The following is a 21923-nucleotide window of genomic DNA, read 5'->3' as shown; positions in this document are numbered from 1 at the left end:
AGACAAATCTATGGTCCAAATAAGTTTTAACATCTGAAAAATATTAAGATCACGCCATTAAGCAATTTTCAAGCAAATAAGTGGTCCAGATGGATTTTGACATATAAAAATTAGGGCTCTAAATAACGCGCTATAGCGCCGTTATAGCGTTTTTGGATCATAAAAGCTATGACGCTATAACGTGCTATATGAGCATAGCACCATTTTTCTAACTGTTTTACTATAATGCGATAAACGCTATTTAAACCTTTGATAAAAAATACTAAATAATTTGAAGAAAAAACAATCAATTTATTTTTCAAAAAAATTTAATTTTTAATTTATATAAAATATGAAGATCCAGATCCACAAACTGTATGTCAACGACTCGTGATATACTTTGAAGTTTGAAGTACTCCTTATCTGCGACAGAGGATTGGTGTTCTGGGTCCCCCCAACAACTTTCATTTTCCTGACCTATTTTAGTACCTTTAATATATATTTTTCTGGCAGGAACCTTTCTACAATATTAGTTTACTAAATGAAGCACCTCGTCGTATATTTAATATTTTATTTTTCTAATATTGAACCGTGTATTTTGTACATGGTCCTGCTCAAATGGTTAAAGACAGCTATGAATATTTTTCACAAAGTACAATTACGCCCATTTATGAAGCCAAAACCAAAATAATAATGAATGATTTTGAATAATATTTATACGAATCAAAAGAAAGCTGGTCTTTATAGTATATCTTAAAAATTTTTTTTATTTGGTTTATATACAAGATAAAAAAAAAATCGGGGATTAACGAATGACAGAAATTATTTTGGGGTTTGTAAGATTTTACTAGGAATTTATTTGGTTGAGAGGAGGAGTAGTAATTTGATATTGTGGCGAGAGAGGAAAGAAGAGGCCAGGCCACTGAAGCCCTATCCTGCTCCTGGCCACACACAAACCGATGTATTAGATTACTTCATTTCTTAGCATTATCTGCCGAATACTTCCAAACATGCACTCAGCCACTGACTATGCTTTCTTGGTTCTCTGTACCATCCTCTCTGTAGCCTATCTGAATATGTAATCAGCGTATCTCTTTAGTCTTTACCATTGGATCGTCCGTAACACCGCTGAGTCATGAATAATGAATAATGATAGCTATTCAGGTGCGGAGAAAGATCGTCAAAATCGCACTATAATGATAGATAGCCACTTCATTATCGGTACGGTATCCACGCAAAAATCTCCATATATAAGTTGGCATGCTATTATCTAAAATGGACAACTCCGTTGGTATATATTGGAATTTGGACAAGCTTCCTTTGGCCTTCTTTATTTCTTAGCCATACTTGAGCTTGCTGAACAACTTGTCTGCACACAGTACAGAAGCGGAATTAGATTTTTGAATTATGAGATCAAACGGGAGATCAATTTTATAAAAAATTTGTACTATGAATGGAGATCAATTTTAAAATATCTATAATATTTTACATTAAACTATATAGAATATTGTGTATAAATATAAAAATTTTAAAAATAAATGAGGATCAATTAACCCATTACTTAACTGAGTCTCCCTCTGACAGTGCAGCTTAAAAATTTAGGCTTTGTTAGGAGGTATTGTTCGTAGAGAAAGATTAAGAATGAAAGATTGAATTGAAATAAAATAGATATTGTTGTATGAGATGATACATTAAAGACCAAACTACTATTTGCCAAACATGCTCAACTAACTATATTACAGTCAACTAACTTAATACAGCTATATTTTAAATTAATAATAGTTCATACAATTAAAAATTACAACAACAATAAATAAAAATGATAATAAATAGTTCCTACAATAATTAAATTACCTGTTCGGCAAATTTAACCTTCTATATTATCATTTTTGTTTATTATTGTTGTAATTTTTAATTGGGCCAATATTGAACCCACAAGAGACGAGCTCAATAGCGATGGAATTGAACACCAGAGACCACAGCTACATTCTATAAACACTTTTAGGCCCAAAAATAATTAAAAGGCCCACTAAAGTTGACGAAATTTGTTAACCTATCAAGGCCCACAGGAACAGGTAAATCTGAAAAACCAAGAAATTAAGCCTCATCCAATGTAATCCATCCGTGCCAGAGAATATTAGGGAAATTTAATTTAAACGTGTCAGAAAACTATTTTTCATTTCTCAGATGTACAAAAGCAATATCATCAAAGCCACTTTAATTCAAAGCCCTAGTCTCATCAGTTCGATCCAGTAAAATATCACTTCTACAATTAGAGTGTCATTACTCATTACTGAATGTGATAGCTTTAAATCTTTAATCTCTCATCAGTGCTGAGTTCTGAAAAAAAAAACCAATACCAACAAAAATAAAATACTCAAATTAACATAAATGAAAATAAATATCCTGCAAGTTAATTCGAAAATTAAATTTTACCTGAACTTTGAAAAGTACTTTCTTGGGGAGTTCTCTGACATGGACAACTCTAATGTAACCTGCACAGAAAAAGCTATACCTTCTTACAAATAAGAAAATGAACTATTTGTCCTCACAACTGGCTAATTAAAAGACTGAATATTTGTCTTAAACAAACTACATATTATTTATTTTTTGAGAAAATTGTGAAAATGCCACTCCAAAACCTTCAAATTGTGAAAATGTCATCCCGAACTTTGAAATTGTAAAAATGCCACTCCAAACTTCATTAATTTGTAATTTTGCCACTACAAATAATTAATGACTAAAATACCCTCCCATCACCAAACCCCTCTTCTCCCACCCGGTTCCCACCTCTTTCTCCCTCCGCCTCACCTCCTTTCATCAGCTTCACTCGTGTGTCACCGTTGGCTCCGCCTCGCCGGTCGTTTCCACCACCGCCTTACTCTCCTCGACCGGTCATTTCTCCATCACCGACTGCCGTTCCGTTTTAGTAACTTAAACGACCACAGTTTGTTTAAGAGCATGTTGGGAACTTTGTTTAAGTTAAAGCTAGATTGTTGTACCAGGAATCAAATGCAAATCAAATACATCTTATCAGAATAGCTTCGAAGCAATGTAAAGCTTGGTTTCGAAACAAGCTCCAACTTAGCCCCTGGTGTTAAAATCGATAGAGAAATCAGGTTAATCTTGGACATGATATTTAACCTTTTAGTTTTATATGGAAGTTTTAACAATGAGGATTTAGAATCCTGATTCACAACAGGGAATAGGAGCAGCGAGTAGCAACTTTGGGGCAAAATCAGGGAAATCAATGGTTAGTGAGACAGCAATAAAGAAAGGGTAATTCGCCAGAACCTAATTCCATCAGCAATCAGACACTCTGGATTTTGTCAACCATGCAAAAAATTCTGCAGTTAGAAGAGGTGGGAACCGGGTGGGAGAAGAGGGGTTTGGTGATGGGAGGGTATTTTAGTCATTAATTATTTGTAGTGGCAAAGTTATAAATTAATGAAGTTTGGAGTGGCATTTTTACAATTTCAAAGTTCGGGATGGCATTTTCACAATTTGAAGGTTTTGGAGTGGCATTTTCACAATTTTCCCTTATTTTTTTAATAAAAGGTAAAATGGGTACTTTATAAATTTAAAATGAGTTTTAATAGAAAAGGCAATAAATTGTAAATTTGTACAAACAACAAGAACAACAATCAAGCCTTTAGTCCCAAACAAGTTGGGGTAGGCTAGAAATGAAACCCAATCGTAGAGGGGTAAATATGATATTATGAATTTTAGAGGAATACATAATTTCGATGTTTCTGAGGGGCACATATGAAATTACCCCACAAAGTGAGGTGTAGTGCAAGAAGCCACCAATTTTTCATGCAAAATAATTGGGAAGTTCTCTCTTCACTGGGCAAAAATATTCTCAAAAAATTTCCCAAAAAAAAAACATTTTTCACAACTCAAAATTGAACTTCAGAGTAATTTTTTGCATTTCAGATTTCAAGTAGCAGTTGCAAATAAACATATTATATCAGCTTAATAAAAATCTACAAAAATTATTTCCAAAGAACAAGCAAAAGAGTATGGGAACCAAAAAGAAATGAACTTACCTCTTTAAAGACTTCACTGTAGGAAGCATCCACAAAACCCTGCATTTGAATAGAACGCAAGTGCTTCAAATCAAGGCACAATAGCATTTTCAGGGTTAGTGGAGGAAAGTTTAGGCAATAAATTAGACTTAAACAAGCAAACTTTTTACATAATTTATTCTCTGCTGGTACACTGCTGCTCTAGTGGGCTATGGTACAGGCACAAATGACAAAATTTTAAATAGATAGGTACCAATTTGCGGAAAAGCTTGAGTGATGCCGTGTTAGATTCACTAATTTTAGCACGGAAAATTGGAATTGAGTAGAATCCAATTGAAAATTCCATCATCATTAAAACTGATTCTTCCCCAAGTCCTTTGCCTCGACTTTGAAATTATATCAGAAACACATTAGGATGATAGTTCTTAATTATTATGAGAAGTAAGTAAATGAAAGATATTATACAAAGCTAGTAAAACACCTTTCCGATTCTGCAATCATGATCTCTATTTCGGCCAAGTGGGGATCACTCGGATCATTCATGTATATGTTCACATCACCAACCATAGCTACAAGAAAGAAAAACCAATATAGGTATTATTACAATAGTGAGGCTATGGTTGGTGATCGCATTGAACAGTTCAGATCACTCTTGAGCGGTTATAAGTATATAGAGAGAACTAGGGTGTTCTTCAAGTTCACCAAGCTCGTTGGTGAACTCAAGTCTAAAACCCGTCATATCGGCTTTAAATGACGAATCCGAACCGCTAAAACCCACATACCTTACGAGTGATGCGTCTACATGTGAAAATTTTAAACATTCGAATTAATTTAGTATAAAGTTAAGCGGTCAAAAAACGTTGAAAAAATGAACGCATTAAAATTAATTTATTAACCTTCTAATTTTGACCGATTGACTTTATACTAAATTAATTCGAATGTTTAAAATTTTAACATGTAGACACATCACTCATAAGGTAGGCAGGTTTCAACGGTTCGGATTCGTCATTTCAAGCCGATTTGACGGGTTTTAGACTTGAGTTCACCAAGGGGCTTGATGAACTTAAGAATATAATATACCTTCCACATGTGGATTACCAGGAACAAATTCTCCCTGAATCAGCTCTTTATCCAGCACAATGAAAGTGTGTTCTGCACAAAATAACTATCAAAACCATTCAGAATCCAAAGTGCACACAAAGTGTTCGTCGTAAAGCCTAAGAGAACAGAAGGGAACAAAGAGGGTTTAGAGAACAAACTGTTTGGATCGTTGGTCCAGGAGAGGTGCATCTGGTATTCCTGGTCTAGTGTGAGGGGTTCAGATCCAGTGGCAAGGAGGAGAGCCGGGTCTTGCATCCACTGGTGGTACCTCGCCACGTGCTCTCTCATGTAAGGTACAAGAACCACCTTCTCTCCGATCAAACTCTTCCCTTGCGATGCCTTAGCATCCGCCTTCCTGGCCTCGACTACGCTCTGATCGGTATCCATGGAGTTGCGTACTGACAACGCTCGGGAAAGTAAACGGTATTATGTACTTGTAGAGGAGGAGCATCTGAGGTAACAGAAAGTTTGATTTTAGATACGCAACATACGATTATAATCTGGACCGTGAAGATTTTGATTGAACGGTCCAGATCTAAAGGGAAATATTCTGTTACCTTAGGGTAAATATACGCTCCTTCCAATCGGACGGTATTATGTACGCTCGGGTAAATATATTGACAGAGTAATATTTTCTTCATGCAGCGCAACTAACAACGGAGTCAAACAGTACTGCGTAGGACTCGTGCGCTTCACCAAGTAAGCATTACTCTGTCAATGTCTTTAGCCCCGGTGCAGTTGCAGAATGCTAAAATTATATCAGTATTCATAACCAATACGAATACGAATATTATATGACTATTATATAGATGTTAAAATTTAAAATTGAATTCACCTGATGCGAATTAGGAAGGAATAATCAACTATAAATTGAAATACGTATTGTTAATTAACAGATAAAGAAAACTAATATATATACACTATAATAAAATGAGCATTTTATAGTAAAATAAAAATTAATTAAAACAAAATTGAAAAAATGTAAACAAAGCAATTGATGTTCATAACAGAGAGGAAATTATAAGTTGAAATTCCCAAATAGAAAAAATGATAATATAACACCGCCTAAATAAGAAACGCATAGCATCCGCTTCATTTCGGATTAAGATAAATACTTATTATTTTGACAATTCAAGATCAAATTCATATCTAAATCCATATAATTTTTGCCAGTACGGACCTTTTATAAACATGAATAGTTTATTTACATATTTAAATAATTATTTACGAATAACATGCGGACAATTAGACATGGACCAAACGAATAAATATTCATTCCATTTTTACTGCTAACAGATGAGATGCCAAACATGATAATTATCAAACATCTTCACCCAAATTTACTTTAAAATGTTCAGGCGCTAGTTTCAAATTCAATGAATATTTCAGTAAAATAACCGTGAAGAGGCAAAGGGAACCCTTTTTTTTTACAAATTCAAGCACATCTCTCATCTAAAAGAATGCAAGAAATCGAAAAAAAAATAACTGAAAAGTGGAAGTACAAGGTGAACAAATCCTCGAACTGGTGAAAGACGCAACAAAGAGAGATGGGAACCACTGGTTAGACTAATAGCTAGGAAATTTGAATAATTGAGAGCAAACCCGAAAATCTTCCAAAATGCTGCTCAGAACTATTACATTACAAGTTTGTCTGAAATTAGATCGCTACAAACCCCATGCTGTAACCATTAGTTTTTTGTCCATGACTATGATCCTGCTTTCTTGATCAGACCAGGAGCCGTCAATCAAAGAATGATTTGCTGTCAGTGGGGCCCGTTTGAGGATGTAGCATTTGACTTGCCTTTGCTATTAGACGCCTTGCTTCTATTAGAGAGGCATGTGCTAGAGGATTTTTCAATGCTGCAATCTCCAGATCCTTCGCTGCCTTCTCTGCTTCTCCAATTTGTAATCTAACAAATTTTAAGGAGTGAGGCTATGGTACTTTGCAAAGTACATGTCGATCCATACTATGGATCCATATCTTCGTTTTCAAAGTCCAAACAGTTGATCCGAACTGTTCAACATGATATTCATATGAAAACGTACTTGGAGATCAAATTATACATTTTTTTTACTATTTATTTAAAATAAGTATAAAATCATCTAATTCAAAACTTCTGGACCATCCAAAAGTAGTGATTTTCAACCTATCTAAAAAAATAGTAAGATCCTGGTCTCCAACTACATTTTTATATGGAGATGATGTTGAGCGGTTCAGATTAGCTGTTTCAACTTTGAAAGTAGAGATATAATCCAGAGTATGGGTTTAGAGCTTTTTCTAAATTGGTGCGCTGACATGTAGCAGACTGAATAAGTACAGTAATTATTTATTCTACTTGATCAAATTTACCAAATTGAAGGTTATTTTATTCATTTTTCACAGCCTGGTGGACTGAGGTACAATTGCAGAGTTGAGTCAGGCAAAATTAGATTGAACTGAGACTTATAAGGTACAACAGAATTTAATTTAGGCTTGATTATTCCCAATTAAGCCTAAATTAAATTCTGTTGTACCTTCTAGAGTAGATCACAGGGTGGAACCAGAAAAGTGAGATAGAGGAGCTGGATAAATAAGTGTTATGTAATTTTATTTTATGAGCGAGCTAATAGTATAATTTTTTGTACAAGTTAAAAAAATTTAAATGGACAACCAAACAATTTCCCTGCAGGTTATGGACTCTACCATACCATATCATTTACTGAAATATAAATCTCTAATCAACAGAACTGGCAAGATACCATATAAAGCATACTCACTTGGCTCTTTCGACTGCTTCTCTTCTCTTCATTTCTCTAGCAAGTCTTTGATCTTTCAATTTCTTTATCATTTCTAGTTTAGTGCTAACCATGGGATCTTTGTATGTCACTTCATTTTTCTTTGTTTCTTTATGCACAGTTACACCCTTCATCTCGCTTTTAACAATATTAGATTTTGCAGGGATCTTTCTGTTAGAAGCTGCTCTTCTATTTTGCCTTTTCTCCCTGTCAGATGGTAAGCCATGGTGCCTAACCATTCCTACCTGAACACGACCACGGTATTCCTGCACGAAATTTAATTGTTATACAATTCCATATGGTTTTTCACATAGAAATGATTAAAATTGAAAGAAATGTAAACTTCGAACGATTCTGTATTGGTAAAAAAAACTACAATCAATCCCTAGTTCCTTTACAAAGCTGAAAAGCCCGAACAATACAAATCAAAAGTCTTACCGGTACCAATTCATCATAAATTGAAACCCAATCCAACACATTAAACTGTTCCAACTTTTGAAGGTTCATGATATCAAACAAACATTTGACCTTTTGTACTAGGTAATACACAAGTATGTAACAGTATTTTACTAAATACATCTGTTTCCATGTGGATAAGTTTGTGATGCTTGGTATACACATTAGAATACTTCTCATTATCTAAATGAAAAAATAAAATAATTAAAATATTAAAGAAAGAGGGCTCACAGGATCAGCCCACTTGGCCCGAATAGCCTCAGCAATCCTTTTCCTCTGCTCAGGGGATTTAGGTCCCCTACTGGAGTTTTGCTTCCGTAATTTGGATATCCTTTTGTGGAGACTTTGAGGACACTCTCGTTTTAACTCCTCTTGCAATAACTCATATGAGTCCCATTGGAGCTCCGTTTCACCATAAAACCCGACCCGTGCCATCTTAGCTATCATATTGCACCAATCTACATGACATCTCTGTTGGATCATAATTTTCTCGCTCCGACGCCTCCAGCCTGCCTTTACCCCTTGTGCTATCTTTGACTTCGTATCGTCACTTTAACAGATCAATCAAGCACACTTATATATTTTTTCAGTGAATTCATAAAAACTAAGTACAGTGTGGATACTGGTCAATAATTTTAAGTAACAAACCTGTGAGGATGCCCCAAGTTCAATAGCTTAATCTTGACCTGCATACATCCCATCAACTCTTCTCCATCAATTGCAACATACGAAGCTTAAAAACGCTCCTTAAGTTAATGCATGGGTAAAGGAATTTCTCACAAAACCCAACAAGAGTGCATATGCAAACAGGTCGATTTAACATATTACTCAACAAGTAAATGCAGAGAAGTTCACACAAGGTATGGTTTTCGACAACAAGAAACAAAATGAAAACAAACAATTATTCTTACATGACATCACCTTGGGATCCTGCATGGCAATTTTAGTTCTTTCTCGAATGAGTTGAATAGTCTCTGTATCAATTTAAATACAACAAAAATATAAAATTAGCAACGATCTATACACTAAAAATTACACAATTCATGACGTATATCTAAGTACATACGCAGTTAGTTGTCACTATATAGTTTGTTTCTAATTGATTTGGGGTGTACAGATATTCATGCCAGTAAAACTGGTACAAGTGAATGTAGGAACAAACAAAAAACTTCATCAAATTACAATTAGGAAGACACAAATCGATCTAAAAATGGGTGCAAACCAACCTGGAGTATGGTTCTTTCCTTTATTCCAAGGAATATTTCCCTTATTAGCTCTTGAAATCCTTGATCTTCTCATATTCTCTTTCTCCTCCATACCAGAATCCTCCTCAGAATCATCTTGAGACACTCCAAAATTCCAATCAGAACCAATCTGTGTCTCTGAACTAGAAGAAGTCAGAGCTATCGACTCACTCTCAATAGTTGAGAGAGCACAAATCGCATGCTCAAAATTGAATCTCATGTGCAATTTAACATAAAACCCTCGCCCTGCCACTAATCTCTTGTTACTCGGTAAAGAAACTTTCAGATCGGCATGTGAAAACACCTTTGTATTCCTCACTGCATTGAAAGAATAAAAAGCAATTGTTTAAATTTTGAAATCCAATTGAGAAAGTTAGGGTCAGATCAGAATGAAAATATAAAGAGAGTTCAATTCATTTCAATAGAATAGAGTTGAAAAGAGATGATTTAGAATTGAATTTTGATGATTAGAATGGTTAAATTTAAAAGAAGAATTGATTTAAAGATATATTGAAAAAGGCTACAACTTTCATCTTATTTACTAAGTATGCCACTGTAATATCTCGCCATTTTCAATTTCTCTATTATTGATTGGAATGTAACTTAATGCTTGCAAGAGTTATCTGTATACAAAATTAAAAATTATTGATTTTTTATTTTATTTTAGTGCACTTCTGTATATCATACGGTCCACAGTTTTTTGAATTGCATACCAGTACCAATATACCAATGTCAGTACCAACTTTTGTTTGAATAATTTTGACTCTTGAAATAATCTGAATAAAATAGGAAATTAAACAGCGTAATTTTTGTAAATCCTCAAAATTAATTACAAATTTGGTTGTATAGCAATTTTTCTAATTCCCTGCCTCAAGTTTCTTCTTAAGATGTCAAAATTACCCCTCTTTATCTCATCCTGACTATGCAAAGAGAGGATGTTTAAAATGGAAATTAAATAAAATGTTAAATCGAGAAGGCTCCGTCTTTGGTTGTGGTGAGAATCTTTCAGCAGAAAAATCGAGCGACCAAGCAGAAACTCCTCGCTGTCCATCATCTAGCCCGTGATTTCTCAACGGGATTTGAGGCTCTTGAAATCCCGTCGAATCATCTTGTTTCTCGTTCCACTTAGCGTTCCGATCATCAAAATCGACGAGAAAGAGAATTCTCATTCTCGTTTGTTGGAGGTAGAGGCCATTCCAAGAAAGTAAGAAAAAAAAGTTACTAGAGAGCTTACAAGTGGCCATAGGAGAAGAGAAAAGCAGCTTGGGAAGAGGCAACGCGCAGCGCATTTACAAAGGAAATAAATCACCAGTCAGTGGCAGTGGTAGCATGTCATTGGGAAGGCAAGGGTTTATCTTTCGCTCGCTCAGTCTACTGCTGATAGGATATTTTAAAGGGGATTTTCCAATGGGCTTTTTTGGGTTGGACTTAATTGAGATAATAAAACGAAGTTACTTTTGGGCTGAGATGTGATTTGTTTGTGGCAATGGCATGTCTTTAAGGAGATTTTAAAATGGGTTTTTATGGGCTGAATTTAATGAGGGAGTAACACGAAGATACTTTTGGGCTGAGATGTGATTTATTGTGGGCTCGTCTGTAACAAAAATAGGCTTTCTATTTACAAGTAATTGGTGTTCAAATGGTCGGTTCGGTTGAAAGTAAAAGTGAGATCGCAGGTCTTGTGGTTCGGCGATTTTGACAGGAGAGGTGAGTAGAAGGTTGTAGGGATTCAGCGTCGACAGGAGAGTGTAGGGTTGCAGAGAGAGAGAGCTATGCGATAACGGGCTAGGGTTAGAGAAAAAGGGCAGCGTGCGATACGGTAGATGAAAGAAAAAGGAAAGGAATTAGTAAGTTTTGAGGGGAAAAAAGGCTCGAGCCGCTGAACCAATTTCAAAATTAAACCATAACAAACCGGTCGGTTCGGTTTAGTCAGTTTTGAGAAATCTAAACCGAACCAATCCATTTAAATCGAACTCGTAACTCGCTCATTTACAGCTCGTTTAACTCGGCTCATTTACAACTCGAGTTGGCTAACTCGTTTAATAAATGAGCTGAGTTCGAGTTGGTCCCGACTCGCTCATTTATAACTCGAGTTACATAAAGTTACACAGTATTGGTCACAATAAATCCCAAAATAATCAAATCAGAATCTCTAGACTGTTATTTGTGCTTTGAGATTCGTGTAAAATATGTTTGAACTTGTGTTGTAACATTATCACTGGTTAAACGAGTTATAAACAAGTTGTGAGCCAACTCGAGTTGATAACGAGCTGAGTTTGAACTTGTGTTGTAATATTATCGCTGGTTAAACGAGTTATAAACAAGTTGTGAGCCAACTCGAGTTGATAACGAGCTGAGTTCAAGTTGGCTCTACAACTCGAGTTGGCTCGCTCGTTTATTAAACGAGCCAAGTTCGAGTTGGGGGTAACTCACTCAAACTCGGCTCATTTATAGCCCTAAACCAAACTTCTTCAAAAATTCAACCGAACCGATCCATTTAAACCAAACTTTTCCGGTTTAGTTAAAAACCAAATAAACCGAATCATCTGAACACCACTACCAAGTATTGCTCTCTTTTGTTCTCCTCTTTTTGTTGTTTTCTTGAAAATATGTTTAGAATTCTGCATCTTTGAGCCTACCTTTTTAATTAATTAATTAAAAATTTGTTTGTTTTTTATATTCCTCTTTTATTTTGTTTTGGAGAAGGACGGGAGGAGCGTCTCTCTTTTCTTTTTTTTCATTAAAGATAGGAGTTCAAGATATCTAATTATTTAATATCTATAAAGAATTATTATTTTTTTTCACATTTCAAACCTACGATCTCTCATACAAAGAGTATTATTTTTGCTACTGGATCAGAAACTGATTCTCGAAAAGAGGTCTTAATATTCACGCCAAACAATTAATGATTACATTTTGTTGAATTTGAGACTTCAAATGCATTTTATTCCTTAATATTATGTTCTAATACTTTAATACGAGTTTCTTGTGTTACTGATTGGAAATGAATTCTTTATCTAGGATTGTCAAGCATTTTTGCACTTGGTTACATGCTAAAAAGATAAATGTGAATAAATAGCAGATTAACACTTGTACATATAAAGTTCACATGATGATTAACTGTACTACCCGAACATTTGTCATGATTATTACATAGGTGGCGGTTTTAGCATACAGGAAGAATTGTCTATTGTCTACCAACCTCATTGGGACAATTTTATTAAAAGGCTATCAACAGCCTAATGATATTTCCAAATTTAAACTAGCATTATTCAATAAAATTGGCAGTCCCATTAGATTTTGCAGGGATCTTTCTGTTAGAAGTTGAAGTCTTTGCTGCTTTTTTATTTTGCCTTTTCTCCCTGCTAACCATTCCTACCTGAACACGATCACGGTATTCCTGCACGAAATTTAATTGTTATACACTTCCATATGGTTTTTCACATAGAAATGATGAAAATTGAAAGAAATGTAAAACTTCCAATGATTCTGTACTGGTAAAAAAAACTACTATCAATCCCTAGTTCCTTTACAAAGCAAGAAAGCCCGAACAATACAAATCAAAAGTCTTACCGGTACTAATTCATCATAAATTGAAACCCAATCCAACACATTAAACTGTTCCAACTTTTGAAGGTTCATGATATCCAACAAACATTTGACCTTTTGCACTAGGCAACACACAAGTATGTAACAGCATTTTACTAAATACATCAGTTTCCATGTGCATAAGTTTGTGATGCTGGGTATACATATCGGAGTACTTTTCATTATCTAAATGAAAAAAATAAAATAATTAAAAAATTAAACAAAAAGATGTCTCACAGGATCAGCCCACTTGGCCCGAATAGCCTCAGCAATCCTTTTCCTCTGCTCAGGGGATTTAGGTCCCCTATTATTTTTTTGCTTCCGTAACTTGGATATCCTTTTGTGGAGACTTTGAGGACACTCTCGTTTTAACTCCTCTTGCAATAACTCAAATGAGTCCCATTGGAGCTCCGTTTCACCATACAACCCGACCCGTGCCATCTTAGCTATCATATTGCACCATTCTACCTGACATCTCTGTTGGATCATAATTTTCTCGCTCCGACGCCTCCAGCCTTCCTTTACACTTTGTGCTATCTTTGACTTCGTATCCTCACTTTTTAACAGATCAATCAAGCACACTTATATATTTTTTTCAGTGAATTCATAAAAACGAAGTACAATGTGGATACTGGTCAATAATTTTAAGTAACAAACCTGCGAGGATGCCCCAAGTACTTCAATAGCTTAATCTGGACCTGCATATATCCCATATGCAACTCTTCTCAATCAATTACAACATACGAAGCTTAAAAACGCTCCTTAAGTTTTTTTTTTTTGAGAGAAAAATGAAGGTCACGCCTTCAAGTTCCATAAAAACGCTCCTTAAGTTAATGCATGGGTAAAGAAATTTCTCACAAAACCCAACAAAAGTGCATATGCAAACAGGTCGATTTAACATATTACTCAACAAGTAAATGCAGAGAGGTTCACACAAGGTATGGTTTTCGATAACAAGAAACAAAATGAAAACAAACAATTCGGCCATTTTTATTAATAACCCAAAAAAAAAACGTTTTTACCAAAATAACCACAAAATCTGAGTTTTTTCAAATATAACCAAACCGCCAGGGATGCTGGCGGTCTTTTTTTTTTTTTTTTTTTTTAGAGATCTAATTTTTTTATATTTTCATTTGTAAAGTTTTAGTTTTTTTTTGCTTAGGGTATTTGCCAAAAAATTAATTAGAATGTTTAAAACATAAACGAAATTTTTATTAAAGAACTGGGAGTTTAAAATTAAAACAATTATAATATTAGTCTGAAATTTCGAAACAGTCAGACCTAATCGAATTAAAACAATTTATCATTTATCTCTGAATTAATTATTGAATATGCTAGATAATCGAATTAAAACAGCCAGGGATCTGGGCGGTCCACTATGGACCAGACCGCCAGTGATCCTGGCGGTCCAGTATGCTGGCATATAACCACTCTGTCTCTCTCTCTCCAGCACACAGTATCATTTATTTAACCACAGAGAAGAAAGAGAGCGATTTTGACGATTTTGAAGCGATTTTAGGCGATTTAGATGCGATTGCTACAGGTATTTTATTTTTTATTTAATTATTTTCTATTTAATTTTTAATTAATAATTATTATACCCACAGTCCGTAAATACTATAAATTAGTCTTTAATTAATATTGTAATTAACTTTTAAATTGCAAAAAATAATGAATCTATTATACTGTAATTCTTATGAATGTTTTTTTTTAAATGTAGTTTGTTAAGGACAAAATGCTGGTTGCACTGTACGTGGGCGGTAAGCTAACTAAGGGTATAGAGGGCGTGTATTACTCGAAAGATGCCTCATTCGGCTTGCAGGTTAATGAAAGAACCACATTTATTGAACTTAAGCAACTAGTATACGAAAAGACTGGTATAAACCCCAACCGGTATGACTTAGAATTGGCTACTCGAATTGACACACAACGGGCTGGGGCGGGTACCACCACTCGGCTTATGACAGCCAGGGGTACCACCACTCCTCTCATGACTACCAGGGGTACCACCACTCCCCTCATGACAACCAGGGGTACCACAGTCCCTGTTATGACAACCCGGAGTACCATAACTCCCGTGAGTTTACTGAAGTTGTACCCCCACCACCACCACCACCCAGACAAGCACCCATAATCCCTACATTTCCAGCTATACCAGAGTCAGTACCGATACAGTTATCCGTTAATCGAAATGATACTAATATTGATGTTGATCCTATTGATGCCATACCGGAAAGAGAAATGAAAACTGGAGATGAATACCAAGGAATTTGGGAATCTTATGACTTATCAGATGGTGATGCAAATGTACCAGGTTTGTCCAGGGAAGAAAAATTCCCAATCAGGGGTCGGGGGAATAGGCATCTTGTCGCCACATTCAACGATACCACATCTTTTGAAGAGGCTGACATTAGTTTCTTTGGTCCTCCTGTTGTATACAATCGTGAACTTGCCCCAGGGCAAGTCTATACCAACATAGATGAACTTGTAAAGAAAATCCATGAGACTCATGTTCACGGCAACTGGGAATGTATATTAGAAAAAAGGGAATAAAAAAGATTGGTTGTGATATGCAAAAATGCCCCTCGTTGCGAGTTTCGCCTTTATGCAACCCCTGCGGGTTCGGGGGAAACATGGATAATTAAAAAATGTGAAACACCTCATACATGTAAGTCTGCGTCCACAAGGACAGACCATTCAAACCTGACAGCATCACTAATTGCCGATGCAATTGAGGCATACATTAAGTTGGACCCATCGATGAGTATCAAGGCGGTGGCTATGGCCGTTAGACACAAATACATACATGTAATCCCAAAATATAACAGGTTGTGGAGAGGTCGTGAACTTGCGATTTGCAGAATATTCGGTAGTTGGAAGGGTTCATACGACTATCTGGCACCATTGCTCCAGGCTATGGCAAGTACAAATCCCGGCACTGTATTTCAGCGGTGGCATGGCCCCATTTATGACAAAAATGGAGTACTAATAGAGGGAGTTCAACAATTCAAGGGCATAGCATGGGCTTTTGGTCCTTCTATCCAAGCTGTGCTATTCATCAGACCCGTTATCAGCATTGATGCATGCTTCATGTCTGGCCGTTACAAGGGGAGGCTACTGATAGCATGTGCATATGATGCTGAGAACCAGCTGTTGCCTTTGGCGTTTGCAATTGTTCAGAAAGATGATGGTGAGAACTGGGGATTCTTTATGCAGTTTTTAAGAAGACGGGTGGTTGGGCCAACAAAGTTTTTCTCTGTAATATCAGACCAGCACAAAGGAATAAAATATGTTTTTGATCGTGAAGAATACGGTTGGTCAACACACACTGGCGAGTGTGTGCACAGGTTGTGTATGCAACACGTTCCGGAGAACCTTAGAAGGCAACCGGACATGATACATGGGTCCTAGAAACATTTAGACGTAATTGCAAAAAAAAAAAGCCGAGAAGGGTGGAAGAGATGAGTAGAGAATTTGCAAAGGTATGTGTTTGTTAATTGTTTACATGTCTTATTGTACTTTGTGGACATATTTTTATTTTAATTGTTTACTTATATTATTTTATTTCCTTATTTATATGTAGTATATGCCGAAAGCAAATCTCTACTTAATGAAGGTGGGCAAAAATAATCCCAGAGATGTCCAAGAGCCACCAGCATACGAGAAAATATATCAAGCACGTGATGGAGGTTACCGTTGGGGAATTATGACCACCAACGGTTCTGAATTGCTGAATGCAATCTTCAAGGAGAGCCGGACGTTGCCTGTGGCTGCAGTTGTAGAAGACACTTTCTACAAGTTAAATACCTGGTTTCAGGAACGGCGTGCTAAGGCCGCAGAATTAATAAGGATGAACCAGTCATTTTCAACAAGGGTGGAGGAGAAACTAAGAAAACACAGGAACAAAGGTGCAACTATGACCGTGATCCCGATGGGTAATGATGGTACAGAATTCGAAGTGCACAATCCAAATTAGTATGTTCCTTCCAGCCGTAAACCAGATGGCACTATGGAGTTTGTGAAGAGGGCTTTCAAGTACGTAGTGCAATTCCAAGAGGCAAGAGAGGTGACATGTACATGCCAAGGACCCCAACTAACACACATACCTTGTAGTCACGTGATAGCGGTATGCCGAGTGAGAAACTTCTGCGAGGGTCACTATGTCGCTGACATATATCGTACCGATTACCTTGCTTCTACTTGGGGTGGATCTTTCCATTCTTATCCCAACCAGCATGAGTGGCATGCGTATGTCGGTGATAGAATACTTCCTTCAGAAGGATGGATAAGGAAGGGGAGGAGGAGACACAAACGTGCTATAATGACCATGGACGAGATGGGTGGTATGAGGCCATCGGGAAATCAGGCTCGCCGTTCCGTTTCTGACAGGCGCAGGGCAGGTATGTAGCATTTTTCGGAATTAATTTATGATTTTATTATATTAATAACTGAATTCTGTTGTTATGTTCAGATGCCATAAACGAACACAATGAAAGAGAAAATGCAAGAGTTGTTGCTGAAGCAACTAGTAGACCACAACCACCTCTTGCGACCCAATCATCTAGTAGCCAAGGGTCTACAAGTACTGCCGCACCTGCAACTGGCACCAGAAAATCTTCTCGTCTATTGGGTTTATTCCGACGTCGTGAAAGATGAACTTATTATTTTGCTTGGGTGAACTTATTCTGTTTGGTTTGAACTAAGTTATGAATATTGGTGAACTTCAGTTGTATAATTGAACTTTAATTGTATTCGTGAACTTTACTTGTTAGACTATGTTAGACTACTTTAGAACTACAGTTATATTATCTAGCATATTCAATAATTAATTCAGAGATAAATGATAAATTGTTTTAATTCGATTAGGTCTGACTGTTTCGAAATTTCAGACTAATATTATAATTGTTTTAATTTTAAACTCCCAGTTCTTTAATAAAAATTTTGTTTATGTTTTAAACATTCTAATTAATTTTTTGGCAAATACCCTAAGCAAAAAAAAAACTAAAACTTCACAAATGAAAATATAAAAAAATTAGATAAGACCGCCAGCATCCCTGGCGGTTTGGTTATATTTGAAAAAACTCAGATTTTGTGGTTATTTTGGTAAAAACGTTTTTTTTTTTTGGTTATTAATAAAAATGGCCGCAAACAATTATTCTTACATGACATCACCTTGGGATCCTTCATGGCAATTTTAGTTCTTTCTCGAATGCGTTGAATAGTCTCTGTATCAATTTAAATACAACAAAAATATAAAATTAGCAACGATCTATACACTAAAAATTACACAATTCATGAGGTATATCTAAGTATATATGCAGTTGTACTGCAGCATCACATACACAACCTGATAGACTCATAAATACTAATGCTCTCCTTTGTTTTCTAGTTTTAGTTGTCACTAAATAGTTTTTTTCTAATTGATTTGGGGTGTACAGATATTCATGCCAGTAAAACTGGGACAAGTGAATGTAGCAACAAACAAAAAACTTCATCAAATTACAATTAGGAAGGCACAAATCGATCTAAAAATAGGCGCAAACCAACCTGGAGTATGCTTCTTTCCTTTATTCCAGGGAATATTTCCCTTATTAGCTCTTGAAATCCTTGATCTTCTCATATTCTCTTTCTCCTCCATACCAGAATCCTCCACAGAATCATCTTGAGACACTCCAAAATTCCAATCAGGACCAATCTGTGTCTCTGAACTAGAAGAACTCAGAGCTATCGACTCACTCTCAATAGTTGAGAGAGCACAAATCGCATGCTCAAAATTGAATTTCGTGTGCAATTTAACATAAAACCCTCGCCCTGCCACAAATCTCTTGTTACTCAGTAAAGAAACTTTCAGATCGGCATGTGAAAACACCTTTGTATTCCTCACTGAATTGAAAGAATGAAACACAATTGCTTAAATTTTGAAATCCAATTGAGAAAGTTAAAGTACGAAAAAAAGTTACTAGAGAGCAGTAGTTACAAGTGGCCATTGGAGAAGAGAAAGGCAGCTTGGGAAGAGGCAACGCGCAGTGCATTTACAAAGAAAATAAATCTCAAGTCAGTGGCATCGCATGTCTTTGGGAAGGTGAGGGTTTATCTTTCACTCAGTCTACTGCTGAGATATTTTAAATGGGATTTTAAAATGGGCTTTATTGGGCTGGACTTAATTGAGGTAATAAAACAAAGTTACTTTTGGGCTGAGATGTGATTTGTTTGTGCTAAACGGTCAGTTCGATTCAATCTGAAGTAAAAAAATCAAATTAAAAAAAAAATGGTTTTTAAAATTAGAACCGAACTGAACCACTTAAACTTATCAACCCATTTAGAACCGAACCGAATAAATCGAAATTTACTTTGATTTATTATGTTCAAACCGAACTACCTTGTAATTAGCAAATTTTACTTCATATGTCATTTCATAGCAATTCAAAGCACACAAGGAGAAAATCCAACAAGAAATCTAGAAAATAAATTAATTTAAACCACTCCTAAAATTAATTGACTCAAATAACAAATTCAATAACAAATTCGAATCAGATTATATACAGATCTCGTGAAAATCAGAAAAGGACAAGCCCGTAGATCAATTTGAGTATTATTTAGAAGGACGATCCCTGCAGATCAACTTCTCGTAGGAATCAGAGAAGAGACGGAGGTGGAGCTAATTTTAACTGAGAACGATAAGTGACTTCGCTCGGAGATCTCTGCATTGCTGGAAAAGTTTCCCGTTGGAAAGAGTAGAATGGAGGCAGCAGTAATTTTAAAGAAGGGAGAAGGGGAAAGGAAAAATAAGATAAGAGTGTCAGAAGATAACGAGGAAAAGAAAACGAAAAAGCGAATCATAACTCAGAACTCAAAAGCGTGAAAATGAATCGCGTGAATTAATTAAAGAGAACCGGTCAGTTCGGTTGAACCGATTTTAAATTTAAAAAACCGAACCAAACAATATAAACCGAATTAAATGGAAAAATGAACCGAACCAATCCATTTAAACCGAATCATTTGGACCGAATTTTCTCGGTTCGGTTTAAAATCAAATAAACCGATCCGTTTGAACAGCCCTACGGACGAAGGGTTTTATCTTTCGCTTACTACTGATAGGAAGCTTTTAAGGGGATTTTAAAATGGGTTTTTATGGGCTGAATTTAATGAGGGAGTCACAAGAAGATACTTTTGGGCTGAGATGTGATTTGTTGTGGGCTCGTCTGAAAAAAAAAAAAATAGGCTTCCTATTTCCAAGTATTGCTCTCTTTTGTTGTTTTCTTGAAAAGAGGTTTAGAATTCTGCATCTTTGAGCCTACCTTTTTTTTATTAATTAATTAAAAATTTCTTTGTTCATGCTGTTTTATGTTCCTCTTTTAAAAAGATAAATGTGAATGAATAGCAGATTAACACTGGTATACTATATATAAACAATTCACATGATGATCAACTGTACTAGTCGAATTTTTGTCATGATTAATTATTACATAGGTGGCAGTAAAGCATAGAGGAAGAATTGTCTATTGTCTACCAACCTCATTGGGTCAAATTTTATTTAAAGGCTATCAACAGCCTAATGATATTTCCAAATTTAAACTAGCATTATTCAATAAAGCTGGTAGCCCCATTAGAATCACATGATGTTATTAGCTTTTGTTCTTAACATGGTGCTTACACAGCTTATAAGAGCTAATTATTAAAGATATAAAATGATGTTGATGTCGACAGAGAGGTGGATTTTTTTTTTGTCTTATTAGAATAGGCTATTTTTAAGAATTTTGAAATTTGACCATTATAATAAGATAAACGATAACTATTCTAATTTTGCAAAAAGTTGTACTGATGTACATAGAAATTTAATTAATTTTTTTAGTTTTTATGTAGTTTAGCATCCCTCGTAATATATTAAAATATTTAATTAAATTTTATAGTTTATGATGATGATGAGAGAGGTGGATAAACATGAAATGATTAACCAATTTAAACTAGATTACCGGTGAAATTCAAATTAGCATTGAGAGCTATGAATGTTAGGTAGGAAAACATATATAGCACCTTTTTTATGTAGAAGACTTGTATGCATTTTGTATTTTAAATTGACACTGAATGCACACGTCACCAAAAATTTAAATTACATTGAAGTTTGAGTAGACGGCCTTAAATCAATAACCAAAGTATATATGTATTGACAAAAACTGAGATGAGAAAAGAAGGAGAAGACAAGGGATAAGACAAAGTGTAGAAATTAAAAACCAAGTTAATCTTTGTTCAAGAAAGAAATAAAAAAGAAATTAAAACAACAAAGAAAGATTCCATCCGAAGTAGAGAAGTCAAATACTTGTCAGAGTAGATAAAACCCACGGTTGGAAGCTGGTGCTATTCATAAATCATAACTCATGTCATGTCATGTCATAGTACTACTAAAATACACCTTTCTTTTTTATTTTGTTTTTTCCCAAATATTTATTATTTTGGCATTTCGCCCCTAGACTCTAGTGCTATCTTATGGAATCGATTTTTTATTTTCCCCCTTAGGCGCTTATAAAATAAGAGTAAGATTTAGGTGTTATGGATAGCATAAGGTTATCCGTGTTACGGCATTAAAAATTTATTGTATAAATTTTAAATTTTGATTTAAGTAGTTCATTAAATTGGTTATATAATAAAATAGAAGAATACCAACTTTTACTTTTTTTGAAAAAATGTATTATTTATAAGAATTGTAAAAAATAGTCTAAAATATTGACAATTTCTTTTATTTTTAGTCATTTTT

The 21923-nt window shown here is 35.2% G+C and overlaps 2 protein-coding genes across 8 annotated transcripts; both read right to left on the bottom strand.

Annotated features, from left to right (window-relative positions):
- Positions 1–2104: 2104 nt before the first annotated feature.
- On the bottom strand, positions 2105–5551 carry LOC144549418 (Acyl-CoA N-acyltransferases (NAT) superfamily protein). The gene is made up of 7 exons (XM_078298147.1): positions 5267–5551; positions 5088–5159; positions 4489–4576; positions 4261–4393; positions 4029–4067; positions 2416–2474; positions 2105–2319 (listed from the first exon to the last, which is right to left on the bottom strand). The coding sequence occupies exons 1-7, from the start codon at positions 5493–5495 to the stop codon at positions 2307–2309; spliced, it is 633 nt and encodes a 210-aa protein (XP_078154273.1). The 5' UTR covers positions 5496–5551; the 3' UTR covers positions 2105–2306.
- A 1069-nt stretch (positions 5552–6620) lies between these two features.
- Positions 6621–19260, bottom strand: LOC144572240 (uncharacterized). Of its 7 annotated transcripts, XM_078321761.1 has the most exons (8): positions 19149–19260; positions 18719–19054; positions 18344–18396; positions 13829–13869; positions 13409–13727; positions 12908–12983; positions 7866–8064; positions 6621–7018 (listed from the first exon to the last, which is right to left on the bottom strand). In XM_078321761.1, exons 1-8 carry the CDS (start codon positions 19201–19203, stop codon positions 6850–6852), a joined length of 1248 nt encoding a protein of 415 aa, XP_078177887.1. In that variant the 5' UTR covers positions 19204–19260; the 3' UTR covers positions 6621–6849. The 7 variants fall into 7 exon arrangements, with proteins under 7 accessions (XP_078177887.1, XP_078177853.1, XP_078177869.1 ...); XM_078321727.1 differs by lacking the exons at positions 12908–12983; positions 13409–13727 and adding an exon at positions 8571–8889 and having other exon boundaries at positions 7866–8149; XM_078321743.1 differs by lacking the exons at positions 12908–12983; positions 13409–13727; positions 13829–13869 and adding exons at positions 8571–8889; positions 8988–9025 and having other exon boundaries at positions 7866–8149.
- Positions 19261–21923: the final 2663 nt, after the last annotated feature.

This window comes from Carex rostrata, chromosome 2 (assembly GCF_964058835.1).
Source record: "Carex rostrata chromosome 2, lpCarRost1.2, whole genome shotgun sequence".
Classification (NCBI taxonomy): Eukaryota; Viridiplantae; Streptophyta; class Magnoliopsida; order Poales; family Cyperaceae; genus Carex; species Carex rostrata.
The sequence above is the reverse complement of the archived record's forward strand: the minus strand, read 5'-3'. Positions and strand labels throughout refer to the sequence as shown.

What these genes read in the sequence shown, in the direction of transcription:
- LOC144549418 (XM_078298147.1), bottom strand. Translation starts at nt 5,495, where the DNA reads ATGGATACCGATCAGAGCGTAGTCGAGGCCAGGAAGGCGGATGCTAAG. An exon ending in TCAAGCTTTTCCGCAAATTG is followed by an intron (nt 4,068 to 4,260) that starts GTACCTATCTAT and finishes ATTCAAATGCAG; the next exon opens with GGTTTTGTGGATGCTTCCTA. An exon ending in ACAGTGAAGTCTTTAAAGAG is followed by an intron (nt 2,475 to 4,028) that starts GTAAGTTCATTT and finishes TTTTCTGTGCAG; the next exon opens with GTTACATTAGAGTTGTCCAT.
- LOC144572240 (XM_078321717.1), bottom strand. Translation starts at nt 19,203, where the DNA reads ATGCACTGCGCGTTGCCTCTTCCCAAGCTGCCTTTCTCTTCTCCAATG. An exon ending in AACTTGGGGCATCCTCACAG is followed by an intron (nt 8,890 to 8,987) that starts GTTTGTTACTTA and finishes GATCTGTTAAAG; the next exon opens with TGACGATACGAAGTCAAAGA. An exon ending in GAAGCAGTCGAAAGAGCCAA is followed by an intron (nt 7,019 to 7,865) that starts GTGAGTATGCTT and finishes AAAATTTGTTAG; the next exon opens with ATTACAAATTGGAGAAGCAG.